The sequence below is a fragment of the Stegostoma tigrinum genome, chromosome 10 (genome assembly GCF_030684315.1).
Source record: "Stegostoma tigrinum isolate sSteTig4 chromosome 10, sSteTig4.hap1, whole genome shotgun sequence".
In the NCBI taxonomy this organism is placed as follows: domain Eukaryota; kingdom Metazoa; phylum Chordata; class Chondrichthyes; order Orectolobiformes; family Stegostomatidae; genus Stegostoma; species Stegostoma tigrinum.
Genome location: NC_081363.1, coordinates 3,432,395 through 3,446,773, shown reverse-complemented (window position 1 = coordinate 3,446,773; position 14,379 = coordinate 3,432,395). Strand labels below are relative to the sequence as shown.

Below are 14,379 nucleotides of genomic sequence, written 5' to 3'. Positions count from 1 at the left end.
TTAGTGAAAAGATGAAAAGACCAGCAATTTTTACAACTGATAAATACGACACAGTAAGCAAAGTTAGAAGATTGAATTCCTAGTCTCCATGGCGACTGAAACCTTTTTGCCTAACGGTCTAGGTGCTGCAGACAATCTCGATCATACAGGAGTGCTGAGGAAATCCCTTTCACAGTACAGTCATTGTGTTTAGTCTACCACTGTCACCTCCTGGCCTCCTATCTGTTCTTAATCACTCCCTCAATGCTGCGTGCTCTTTCGCCTGACTGCACCCTCAGCTCTCGGCCACACTTCAGTTCCTCCGCTCTCCTTCAAACCTCCCTCTTTAATCAGTCCCCCACTTCACATTCCCCTGAGACCCCAAGTGGGCTGTTTTATTACATTAAAGTTGCTACATACATACAGATTCTCATTGCAAAGTGAGGTTGATGTTCACTCAGACATCAAATAGCCATCACCTTCCTGAAACATTAAAGATGGTTAAAACTCTTGTTGAATGAGAGAGCGTGATATAATTTCCATCTCCAATATCTTCTGCATTGCTGCACTATGGGACCAGTTTACGTTCCCAGTTTTACTCAGTCCAACATTAGTGGCCATGATTAGGGCGGCACAGTGGCTCAGCGATTAGCACTGCAGCCTCACAGCACCAGGGACACAGGTTCAGTTCCCACCTCGGGCAACTGTCTGTGTGGAGTTTGCACATTCTCCCCGCGTCTGCGTGGGTTTCCTCCGGGTGCTCCGGTTTCCTCCCACAGTCCAAAGATGTGCAGGTTAGGTGGATCGGCCTTGCTAAATTGCCTGTAGTGTTCAGGGATGTGTGGGTTATAGGGGGATGGGTCTGGGTGGGATGCTTCAAGGGGCGGTGTGGACTTCTTGGGCCGAAGGGCCCGTTTCCACACAGTAGGGAATCTAATGATGGCCCAAACACACAGAATCACAGAAACGTCCAGACATAGAAAATAGGATCAGTATTAGGCCATTCAGCCCACCGAACCTGCTGCACCATTTAATATGATCATGGCTGATCAGTCCAATTCAATCCCCTGTTCCTGCTTTCACCCCCAAACCCGTTTATCCCTTTACTCCTAAGGAGTATGTTTAACTCATAGAGTCATAGGGTTATGCAGAAAGAAACAGACCCCTTGGTCCAACTCATCTGCGCTGACCAGATAACCCAATCTGACATGGTCCCATTTGCCAGCATTTGGCCCATATCCCCCTAAACCCTTCCTAACCATGTCCCCATCCAGGTCCCTTTTAAATATTGTAACTGTACCAGCCTCCACCACTTCCCCTGGCAGCTCATTCCTGAAACACACTACCCTCTGTGTGAAAAAGTTACCCCTTCGGCCCCTTTTAAATCTTTCCCCTCTCACCTTAAACCTATGCCCCTCTAGTTTTGGGCTCCCCCATCCCAGGGGAAAGACCTTGCCTATTCACCTTATCCATGACCATATGACTTTATAAACCTCTATAAGGCCACCCCCTCAGCCTCCGACGCTCCAGGGAAAATAGCCCCAGCCTATTCAGCCTGTCCCTGTAGCTCAAACCCTCCAACCCTGGCAACATCCCTGTAAATCTTTTCTGTATCCTCTCAGGTTTAGCAACATCCTACCTATAGAAGGGCAACCGGAATTGAAAACAGAATTCCAAAAGTAGCCCCACCAATGCCCTGTACAGCCACAACAGGACCCTCCCAACTCCTATACTTAGAAGCACAGAGCCATACAGCACAGAAACAGACCCTTCGGTCTAACCAGTCCATGCTGGACATAATCCCAAACTAAACTAGTCCCACCTGTGTGCTCCTGGCCAATATCCATACAAACCTTTCCGATTCATGAACTTATCCAAATGTCTTTTAAACGTTGTGAAAGTGCACGCATCCCCATCACTTCCTCTGGAAGTTGATTCCCCACATGAACAGCCTCTGTGTAAAACATTTGCCCCCATGTCTTTTTAAAATCTCATTCCTTTCACCTTAAAAATGTGCCCTCTAGTCTTGAAATACCCCACCCTGGGGAAAAGACCACTAACCATTAACTCTATCTATACCCCTTATTATTTTATAACCTTCTTTCAGATCACCTCTCAACCTCCTATGCTCGAGTGGGAAAAAAAACACTGTCCCAGTCTTCCCAGCCTTTCTTCATAGCTCAAACCTTCCATACCCAGCAACATCCTGGTTAATCTCTTTGGAACGCCCTCCAGCTTAATAATATCCTTCCGATAACTGGCCGACCAGAAATGGATACAGTATTCCAGAAGCAGCCTCGCCAGTGTCCTATACAACCTCAACATGGCTTCCCAACTCCTACACTCAATGGCCTGAGCAATGAAGGCAAGTGTGCCCAATGCCTTTTTAACCCCCCTGTGTATCCGTGACGCTGATTTTATGTACCTGCACCCTTCGGCCCCTCTGTCCTGCTTCCCTGCTCAACCTCAACCACTTCCTATGGCAGGAAATTCCACAGGCTCACTTTACAGCAATGTTGCTGAGCGCAGAGGCTTTGAGGAAGGTAGATTTGTTGTCCTTCCCTTATTCATTCATGGGATGAGGGGGCATCATTGGCTGGGCCAGCATTTATTGCCCATCCCAGAGGGCAGTTAAGAGTCAACCACATTGCTGTGGGTCTGGAGTCACATGTAGGCCAGACCAGGTAAGGATGGCAGTTTCCTTCCCTGAAGGACATTAGTGAACCAGATGTGTTTTTCCATCAAACGGCAATAGATTCATGGTCATCATTGTATACTTAATTTCAAATATTTTACTGAATTCAAATTCCACCATCTGCTGTGGCGGGATTCAAACCCAGGTCCTCAGAACGTTACCTGGGTCTCTGGATTAACAGTCCAGTGATAATACCACTAGGCCATTGTCTCCCTGGTCTATGAATCTTTAGATCTCTCTGCCACAGAGAGCTGTGGGGATAGAGTCCTTGTGAATATTTAAAGCTGAGACAGAGAGATGCCTGTTCATTAGGGGAAGGGTTAGGAAAGTAGATATGAGGTACAAAAGCAGAAGTTGCTGGAAAAGCTTCTGAGGAAGAGTCATTGGACCCGGAACGTTAACTCTGATTTTCTCTTCGCAGATGCTTCCAGACCTGCTGAGCTTTTCCAGCAACTTCTGGTTTCGTTCCCGATTTACAGCATCCGCAGTTCTTTCGGTTTTTGGAAATGAGTGTCAGGCTAGCCATGATCTCATTTTCTGTTCAATGGCCTCAATGAGTGGGAGAGCAGGCCTGAGGGGCTGAATGGCCTACTCCTGCTCCTATTTTTATGGCCTGACCTACGTATGTCTCCTGACCCACACCAACATGGTCGATCCTTAACTGCGAACCACTGAGTTCAAGGGCAGTTAGGGATGGTTCAGTAAATACCACCCTTGCCAGTGATGCCAAGGCCCCTTTGCACTTCAGAGTTCTCTAAAACTCTTCATTTAAGTAATATATTACTTTTCTATTCTGCTTGAAAGAGTGGACAAGCTCAAATTGACCAAACCTGTGTGTTCTTTTGTCCACTCACTTAACCTACTCATATTGTTTTGCAGAGTCCTTTTGACCCCTTCTATTTGTTACAATCCCAGCCAATGATCCGGCTGGATTAGTGAGAATATAGTTTATTTTTGCAGTTTGGTTACTGGTGGTGGTCAGTCAGTGGACACATTCACACTAAACCTTTCACAAAAAAAACTTATTTCACAAAACAAAAATGCACAATGCTACCTACAAACAGTTCAAAAAAATCAGCCCTTTTCCCAACAATGTCCTTTACAGACACTCAATCTAAATGAAGTATCACTTCTAGCTTAAATATTTAATTTCTTAGTTAACTGACAAAGTTGCAACCACTTCACTTCATTCACAAGATGTAAATCTCTCCTTACCATCTCTCTCTCTCTCCCTCTCTCTCTTTTTCTGTCTGAGATACACAGACACCAGCTACTTCATAAAATCTAAAAGAACTGCAGATGCTGTAAATCAGGAACAGAGACAGAAGTTGCTGGAAAAGCTCAGTGGGTCTGGCAGCCTCTGTGAAGGAAAAAATCAGAGTTAACGTTTCGAGTCCAGTGACCCTTCCTTAGACCTGAGGAAACATTCACTGTACTTTTTCCTTCACAGATGCTGCCAGACCAGCAAGTTTGCATTTGCACCAGCTATTTCATGTTGAGTTGAGACATTTGATGTTTACTTTAAATGGAAACATAGTAAAGGTAGAGGGTAGAAGAAGGAGAATGGCTCCAGGTCCTAATGATTATTTGGAGAGACAGTATAGGCATGCTGGGCTGAATGGTAACCTTCTGTGTTGTAATATTTATCTGTTCAATAGCTAACAGTCCCTGCTACATCCCCACACCAACTGCAGACCAATCCGTCAGCACTCTCCTCTCAGATTCTATAAATTGGTCCCGCGCAGAAAGTTTCAACTTAATGTCCCCTTGAAGTTGTGTATTAGCAAGCAATAATTTAATTACTGTTCCTCTCGGTTGCTGTTTGCCTTGTCACATTGCCAAACTATGTCCTGTGGCCCTGTCATCACTGTTTTGTAACATTTTTGTGTTGACACTTGGTCCATTTGGCTCAGCCCATTCCCCAGAGGTGAAAGCGAACATCACCGAACTCCTCAGTACACAGGAAGCATAGGTATGAAACTCTCCTGAATACACTGAAGGTACTGATCCCCACCTCTCTGCTTGACCTTAACAAGCCTTACGGAGGTTAGGATAGTAACAACACACCAAAGTATTTTGTAGCTGGCTGTAATTTCCTGATGATTTGCGAGCTGTAATTTCCTTGTTTCTCTCTGAGCAGTTTCATGCAGTGGATTGATAGACTACAATCCATCCTGTATCATGCCAGTCTTGTCCCTTATAAATGAGGTGAATCTCGGAGAGACTGATAAAATTCCAGCAGGACTGGACAGGGTAGATGCAGGGAGGTTGTTTCTGATGGTGGGGGTGTCCAGAACTAGAGGTCACAATTTGAGGATTCGGGGTGGACCATTTAGGACGGAGATGAGGAGATATTTTTTCACCCAAAGAGGAGTGAGCCTGTGGAATTCATTACCACAGGAAGTAGTTGATGTCAAAACATTGAACGTATTCAAGAGGCGACTAGATATAGTACTTGGGGCAAATGGGATCAAAGGTTATGGGGAGAAAGCAGGATTGGGTTACTGATTTGGACAATCAGCCATGATCATGATGAATGGAAGAGCAGGCTGAAGGGCCAAATGGAAACCTCCTACTCCAATCTTCTATATTTCTATGTTGGACCAATTGATAGTACTGCATGTAACACTTCTTGGAATCAAAATTACCACATTTATTCCTTCCATTCCCTAACACTCTTCCCTAAATGTCTCAAATCCAGAAGCATTCACTTCTCAGGCCTGTCCTTCACTGAACTAGGATTTCCTAATCACTGCCACCTTGTGCTCTTCCACATCTCTCAGTCTGTGGATATCACCGACTCTCTCTCAGTGTCTCTCAGTCTGTGTATATCACTGACTCTCTCTCAGTGTCTCTCAGTCTGTACATCACCGACTCTCTCTCTGTGTCTCTCTGTGTCTCTGTACGTCACCGACTCTCTCTCTGTGTCTCTCTGTGTCTCTGTACGTCACCGACTCTCTCTCTGTGTCTCTCTGTGTCTCTGTACAACACCGACACTCTCTCTGTGTCTTTGTACATCACCGACTCTCTCTCTGTGTCTCTGTACAACACCGACACTCTCTCTATGTCTCTGTACATCACCGACACTCTCTCTGTGTCTCTGTACAACACCGACACTCTGTGTCTCTGTACATCACCGACACTCTCTCTGTGTCTCTGTACAACACCGACACTCTCTCTGTGTCTCTGTACATCACCGACACTCTCTGTGTGTCTCTGTACAACACCGACACTCTCTCTGTGTATCTCTGTCTCTGTACATCACCGATACTCTCTCTGTGTCTCTGTACAACACCGACACTCTCTCTGTGTCTCTGTACAACACCGACACTCTCTCTGTGTCTCTGTACATCACCGACACTCTCTGTGTGTCTCTGTACAACACCGACACTCTCTCTGTGTATCTCTGTCTCTGTACATCACCGATACTCTCTCTGTGTCTCTGTACAACACCGACACTCTCTCTGTGTCTCTGTACAACACCGACACTCTCTCTGTGTCTCTGTACATCACCGACACTCTCTGTGTGTCTCTGTACAACACCGACACTCTCTCTGTGTCTCTCAGTCTGTGTACATCACCGACACACTCTCTGTGTCTCTGTGTCTCTGTACATCACTGACTCTCTCTCCGTGTCTCTGTACGTCACCGACACTCTCTCTGTGTCTCTGTGTCTCTGTACATCACTGCCTCTCTCTCCGTGTCTCTGTCTCTCTGTACATCACTGACTCTCTCTCCGTGTCTCTCTGTGTCTGTACATCACCGACTCTCCCTCTGTGTCTATCAGAATAACTGTACTGCGGACTTACTCTGTGTCTCTGTTGTAAAGTTTGTATTTTCTTCACATATTAGATCCTGAATCCCATTCCCACCCCTCACCCCATTATTTTCCCCCGACAAGCCCCGCACCACAAGGTCCTTCCCAACGTCACTAATAGCCCACAGAAAGTACATTTTGGTCCCAGCCCGGCTTCCAGGCCGAATGGGCTGCACCCTGCTGCTGACATCAATTTATCTATGTTCACGTGTGTTCTACCCAGTAACACACATGTTATTGTATAATATATTCTACCCTGTAATACACACGTGTTATTGTATAATATGGTATGATATATTGACGGATATACATGGTCTTCTGTCTTGTAATGCACTGCCTGCAGCTGTAATAATATCCAATGTTCCCCCCATAATAGGCAGTGTGATTACATATTGTATTCTTGCCCCCCTTCCCGTTGCTGCTGACCTGTGTCCCCCAGCCTTTTACCAACTCATACACTGTTCCCTCCCTCCCCACTGCCCCCACAGCTCCCTGCTGGGCGCTGCGCACCACTCCCCTGGTACAAAGATGGATCCCATTTGTGCTCCATCCTGGCCCGGCTTCCCAGGTTCCCCTCTCAGCGCATGTTCCCTTATTCCCCCCACCCCCACAGCGTGCAGCCCAGCCCCACCCCCAGCGCATAGCCATCTCATGGCAACCATGTAACCACATAAAACTCATCAAAAAATTCCCATCCGGTTCACTAATGCCCTTCAGGGAAAGAATCTGCCATCCTTACCTGGTCTGGCCTACATGTGGCTCCAGACCCACAGCAATGTGGCTGACTCTTAACTGCCCTCTGGGCAATTAGGGATGGGCAATAAATGCTGGCCCAGCTAATGCTGCCCACATCTTGTGCCTGAATAAATAAAACAACGAGTTTTCAGAAAGGTAAGTTCTTGGTTGCTGCTGGGACTTCCTGTGGCAGTGATAGGCGCTGCGTAAATGCAGGTGCTTGCTTCCTTCTGCTGGCTGATTCTGTGGTGTTTTGTTCCAGGGCACAATGCCTACATCTGCCCGGCAACTAACCAGTGCACCATCGACAAGAACAGGAGGAAGAGCTGCCAGGCCTGTCGACTACGCAAGTGCTACGAAGTTGGGATGATGAAATCCGGTAATTACCAAATAAAGCCCAAAGCTTTAAAGTGAGTGGAGGTAGATATCGGGGAGACGTCAGAGGTAGGTTCTTTACTCAGAGAGTGGTAGGGGCATGGAATGCATTGCCGGAGAGGGTAGTGGAGTCGGCCTCATTAGGGGCATTTAAGCGGCTATTACATAGGCATATGGATGGTAGTATAAGGTAGGGGTGGGGGTTAGATAGACCTTAGGTTTAGAGCAAAATTTCGGCACAACATCATGGACCGAAGGGCCTGTACTGTGCTGTACTGTTCCATGTTCTATTCAGCTAGTCAGACTGAGGGGCATGGGACAGGGGGAGGCTCTGGTCTCAAATAGTGAAGAGCTTTAGAACTTGTGGGTGGCAGTAACAGAACTGCGAGATTGCAGCCAGCGATTGTGAAGTACTGAACAGCTTGTACCATTTTTTTTCCATCAAAAAGAAACACCTCTGTGCTGGCATCAGAGACTGTTGGTAACCCCTCACCCTCTCCACCCCAGCTGACTTTTCAAGGCAACCAGGAGAAGCTTGCTGCGCTAAACAGCAAGGCAGGGCAGCGCCGTGAGCCTGAGGGGGCCAGGCGCTAAACAGCAAGGCAGGGCAGCACTGTGAGCCTGAGGGGGCCAGGGGCTAAACAGCAAGGCAGGGCAGCACCGTGAGCCTGAGGGGGCCAGGCACTAAACAGCAAGGCAGGGCAGCGCCGTGAGCCTGAGGGCGCCAGGCACTACACAGCAAGGCAGGGCAGCGCCGTGAGCCTGAGGGGGCCAGGCGCTAAACAGCAAGGCCAGAGAGGGAATGCTGTGAGCATTGGGCTAGGCTCGGAGTGAGTGAGCGCTGTGACAGTGAGTGAGGAGATAGAGCCTGGTGCAGTCCCTGAGCTGGTCGAGGGGTGGGGGGAGGTGTGTGTCCCTGAGAACACAATGTCCTCACTGCAGCATTGCTGAGAGTTACCAGGGCTGCCCGAGCGGCAGAGCGTCCTTTAAGTGGATCAGGGATGTGCCATGTGGGTTCCCAGAGGCTGGCACATGTCCCTGGATGTGGGACATTTGAGACCAGTGCCCACAGAGCAAGCCCTGTGATGTTGTAGGTCAGTCAGAGCAAGGAATTCTCCAGGTACCTATTCTACTTTCCCACAGTATTCTCAACATTGACCTTGTTGGTGAGTTTGGTAAGTCAGGAATATTAGTGAGACAATTTATGACATTATGGGGTCTTAATTATTATCAATAACTTGTAATGTAGAATTATAAATCAGTTGGGATAATGTCAAAGTGAAGGGCAAAGTGGAAAAGGAATCTCTGAGATATCCTCAGCAAAACATCCTTGTCCAGTATCTCATCAGTATACTCAGGAAGGAGGCATCCCCGGATCTAGTGCTGGGAAATAGGAAATCGTCCAAGGAGACCCTAGGACCTGTCGGGGGAGCATTTGGGTAAGAGTGATCTTAGTACTTGGAGAAAAACAAGGAACAATCCACAGCAAACATTCTGAAATGTCAAAGAGCTGATTTCAATGAAATGAAGAGAGGGTCTCAATCTAAAATAAACCTTACTAAACTGGAAAAGGGTGCAGGGAAGATTTACAGGGATGCAACCGAGGCTGGAAGTTTGGAGTTAAAAGGAAAGGCTGGAGAGGATGGGGATGTTTTCCCTGGAGCATAGGGGGCTGAGGGGTGGTCTTATAGAGGTTTACAAAAATCGAGGGGCAGGTGAATAGCCAAAGTCAAATCCCCACAGTAGGGGGCATCCTTTTAAGGTGAGAGGCAGAAGATTAAAAAGGGGGACCTAAGGGGCACCTTTTTCACACAGAGGCTGGTGTATTTATGGAGTGAAGTGCCAGAGGAGGTGATGGAGGCTGATATAGTTACAACATGTTTAGACGGAACTGGGCTAAATGCAGACAAGTGGGAGTGGTTTAGTTTGGGATAATCGATCAGCATGGACGAGTTGGGGCAAACGATGTGTTTCCAAGCTGTATGACTGTATGATTGGGTGAATCTATTCTGAATTGCCAAAGGGGTGATTTCAATGGAAAAAAGTTGAATTTTATGATGATGGAATGGAGCCAACATTTAATAGGAAAGTTGGAAGAAAACAAGGCGCACAACATGATCAGGGGTATAGATAAAGTGGACAGCCAGAGACTTTTTCCTAGGGTGGAGGTAGCTATTATGAGGGGGCATAGTTTTAAAGTGTGTTGCGCTGGATATTGGGGAGATGTCAGAGATAGGTTCCTTACTCAGGGTGTGGAGTGCATTGCCAGAGAGGGTAGTGACGTCGGCCTCATTAGGGGCATTTAAGTAGCTATTAGATAGGCATATGGATGATAGTGTAAGGTAGGGTCAAAGGTTAGATAGACCTTAGGTTTAGAGTAAAAGTTTGACACAACATCATGGGCCGAAGGGCCTGTTCTATGTTCTAAAGCAATGACTTCCCTTCAAAGATTGTACAGGTGAAGATAATCATAGAATCCCTACAGTGTGGAAACAGGCTCTTCGACCCAACAAGTCCACATTGACCCTCAGAGCATCCCCCCCAGACCCAGCCCCCCAGTAACCCACCTAATTTAGGCACCCCTGAACTCTATGGGGTAATTTAGCAAGGCCAACCCACCTAGCCTGCACATCTTTGGACTGTGGGAGGAAACTATAGGAAATGCACACAGACATGGGGAGAACGTGCAAACTCTACACAGGCAGTCAACTGAGGGTGAAATTGACCCCAGGTCCCCAGGGCTGTGAGGCAGCAGTGCTAATCACTGAGTCACCGTGCTGCCCCTTATGTTCTCAGGCAAGTGAACCAAACTGATGGCTCTGCGAATGATGAGCCTGAAGTGGTATATGGCAAAATGAAAGAAAAAGAGGGTGTGAGATGCAGGTCAGGGGAAATGGAGAGGAGAATAAGACTAGAAAAGAGAGAGAGTAAGGAGAGAATGGCAACTAATCTAAAAATATCATCTCTCCACCTGTAAATAGTAAGTGGGGTGTGTGAGGTGGAGTTAGACCATAAGAGACAACAAGGGTGACCTACATGGGAAGGCGCAGGGCTGGGCTGGAATACTGGAGAACAGGGCAGATGGTGGAAATCATGGATGAGGTGAAAATTAATCACAAGGATGTAGTGGAAAGGCCAGCTGTACTCAGAGCAGATACTTTGCCTGGTTTTGCACTCCAGCTTCCTGAGGGAAAAGCGGGGAAGAAGGCTGGAGAACACAGATGGGCCTTCTGTCATCTTCCAGTCTTCCTGAGATTTGAAGCGGGAGGTGCGAATTGGATGTGGCGCTGCTTTTTCAAGGAAGGGTTTAAGGGCAGCCCTGGGATCCATGAGTGATTGAGTTTAAACACTTGAGCTGGGGATGGTCTTCTCAGAAAGTACAAATGAAGTTGAGGACTGTCAATCAGCCTTGATCTGATTGAGTGGCAGAATGGACTCAAGGGACTGAATGGCCTACTGTTACTCCTGTGTCCCATGGAGAGGTTTGAGTTGATGAAGAGGAGATGGTAAGGGCTTGTGTTTGACTCAAATGGATTTCTGGGATGAAGTCACAGAGATGATTAATGGAAGGATTGCTTGCTGGCATTCTGAACCGTGAGCTGTGGAGATCTACCCATCAACCTCATGGGCTGTATCCCAAAGATACCGCCAGCCCTTCAGAAAGTGATCATTTCGCTGTCTCTATGTGGAGTTTGTTGGGGAAGGTATCTGAGGATTAAGCCTGCTTTCCGATGCTCCAGTGAGGAAGAGGAGATATAAATGAACTCTGAGCAAATCCAGCGAGCACTGGCAAATCGATAGGGCTGACCCCCGTGATAGGTAAAAATCTCACTCCGTTTTCTTTCCTCTTTCCTTTGCATGTCTTTGGTTTGGAGAGAGTGATTTAACCAGATGTTCCACCAGTGCTGAACATCTGCTCCACTTCTTGGCCTGAGTGACGGACAAAAAGATGGATTGTGTTTGTGTTAGTCTCCAGGCAATCAAACAGGCACTTCGAAAATTCCGACTCCCAGCCTTGGGATCACTTGCAACATTTCTTTAGCATAAAACAACATTCTTTCACCCCATAATTCAAACTGAATACCAACTCACTCTGTCAGGATTGAATAATACCAGGAGACAATTAATGGTCAGATTGACATGGGTTAGATACAGGGTAAAGCTTCCTCTACAGCGTTTTACATCAAAAAATCCCAGGACAGGGACAGAACAGGGTTAGATGCAGAGTAAAGCTCCCTCTACACTGTCCCCCATCAAACACTCCCAGGACAGGGACAGCACGGGGTTAGATACAGAGTAAAGCTCTCTCTACACTGTCCCCCACCAAACGCTTCCTCTATACCATCACCATGTTATAAAGTGAAGGTAGAACCACCCCACCCCCGAGAACAAAAGCTGAAGCACCCACAGAGGAATACCTCACCCTATAATCTGTAAAAGGAGGATGAAAGTTGGCGTAACCTGCCTTTCAGAAACTTCTAATTGTTAAATAAAATAAATCCCTGACACTCACTTTACAATCAACAAGTAACAATTTATTTATTTATCTAAATATAACAGTGAACAAATTAACTACACTCTTCACAAACTGAAAAAAATCCCTTCTATTAACTACACCCAAATAAAACAAGATTCTAATGGTATGCCATTCCAATAAATACATGTCCCACTTATACAAAAAAAATTACTCTCTTGAAACTGCAGGCAGGTTAAATGCCTTCTGGAATGTTCTGTGTCTGCTGTATTGATTCTTCTATCAGGAATATTAACTAGTTGTGTCATTGGTTCTGTTGTTAGGTAGCTGGTGCTTCTTTCAGATAGAGAGGAGGCTATGAGAGCCAGTCATCATCTCAATAGACAATAGACAATAGGTGCTGGAGTAGGCCATTCGGCCCTTCGAGCCAGCACCACCATTCAGTATGATCATGGCTGATCATCCACAATCAGTATCCTGTTCCTGCCTTGAGAGCTGAGGGCTGTTAGCTCTGGCAGATGGCAGCTAGTTCTAGGGGCTTTGTCTAGCTGCCCCTTCTTTTGTACGCTTGATGACATATCAATATTTCTTTTAGTAGGATTAGTCCTATGTTGTCAAAGCCATCAGACTTAAATTTAATAGGCTTTTTTGTATTGAAGTACGTGGTTCAAATTGATTGGTTAAATTCAAAAGCCTGTTGCCTTGGTAAAAACTGTTGCTTGATCCATTAACTGTATGGCCTTTCAATGTAAATGTTTCAGCGAGTTTTGAGAAGATTTGTAGCTCAGGTTGAGGTTCTAGATGTGAGTTTGCTCGCTGAGCTGGAAGGTTAGTTTTCAGACGTTTCGTCACCATTCTGGGTAACATCATCAGTGAGCCTCCGTCGAAGCACTGGTGTTATGTCCTAACCAGATAAATAGAAAGCGGGACATAACACCAGCGCTTCGTCGGAGGCTCACTGATGATGTTACCTAGAATGGTGACGAAACGGCTGAAAACTAACCTTCCAGCTCAGCGAGCAAACTCACATCCAGTAAATGTTTCAGTTTGGGTATTTCAAACTTTCAAGCTGCTGCTCACAGATATCCATTTGAACTCTCTAGGCACAGAAGAAATACATCATCTTTTAAAGGGACCGTAGAACATAGAACATTACAGCACAGTACAGGCCCTTCGGCCCTCAATGTTGTGCCGACCTGTCATACCGATCTGAAGCCCATCTAACCTACACTATTCAAGTACGGACCATGCAACGCTTTCCACCCTCGAATTTTATAAACACTAAATTCTAACTTTCTACCTCCTGATCCACAAATACTCTACCCAACTTCAAAACACCTTCCACCACCCCTGCTAAAAAATGAACCATCATTATGAAAAGATGGCTTCAGTTTTTTCTAGGATAACAAGGTGTAGAGCTGGATGAACACAGCAGGCCAAGCAGCATCAGAGGAGCAGAAAACCTCTTCATAAATTCAGTTTTTTCTGTTTTTTTCTTTTAAAACAATACCTTAACTCCATTATGTTACTCGATCCACAACCCATTAATCTACAGTTACACATTTTTTTATTAACTCTGTTTATATATAACTTTGAATACTACTGTTTCTATCTTGTATAGGTATTTTTTTAAACTATGATAAAGCACCTGCAATAATATTTTCACGACCTGCAACATGTACGATCTGTAAATTAAGTGCTTGTAATGTGAAACTCCAGTGAAATAATCTGGTGTTCCTGCCCTTAAATGTTTCTAGTAATGTCAAAGGGCTGTGATCAGTGTACACAATCATTTCTGATACATTGTTGGCAACATAAACGTTAAAATGTTGTAAGGCCAGTCTCAAACTCAATGTCTCTTTTACAATGGTTGAATATTTTTGCTGGTGGATATTGAGTTTTTTTGGAAAAATAACCGATTGGCCTTTCAATTCCACAATCATCCTCCTGTAACAACACAACTCTAACCCCTATCGCTTGTGTGGATGGCAACTTTGAAGGATTTCAAAAAACATGGCATGGCTAAAACTGGCACAGTGGTTTACACTGTTTTTCAATCTCAAATACCTCCTGGCATTGCTCTGTCCACCAAAATGTTCAGTTCCTATTGTTCTCTGCCAGTAATCGTGAAGTGTTTCCACCTTGGTGATGAAAGTGGCTTGTCCTACTCTCTCCACTCAGTCCTCCAGCCTTGGGTGTGAGGCAGATTTGGTCACAGCGTTGACCTTCTGATAATCCATGCAAAGTCATTAAGCACCAACGGTTTCGGGAACCAACCCGATCAGCAAACTCTACTCACTTTGA

At 45.9% G+C, this 14,379-nt stretch overlaps 1 protein-coding gene across 2 annotated transcripts in view; it reads left to right on the top strand.

The window, feature by feature from the left end:
• The window catches only part of esr2a (estrogen receptor 2a), a 159,178-nt gene that overhangs the window by 88,151 nt on the left and 56,648 nt on the right, over positions 1-14,379 (top strand). For both annotated transcript variants that reach the window (XM_059648914.1, XM_059648915.1), the window contains exon 4: positions 7,489-7,605. In XM_059648914.1, coding sequence (XP_059504897.1) covers positions 7,489-7,605 — 117 coding nt within the window. The remainder of the gene's footprint in view (positions 1-7,488; positions 7,606-14,379) is intronic.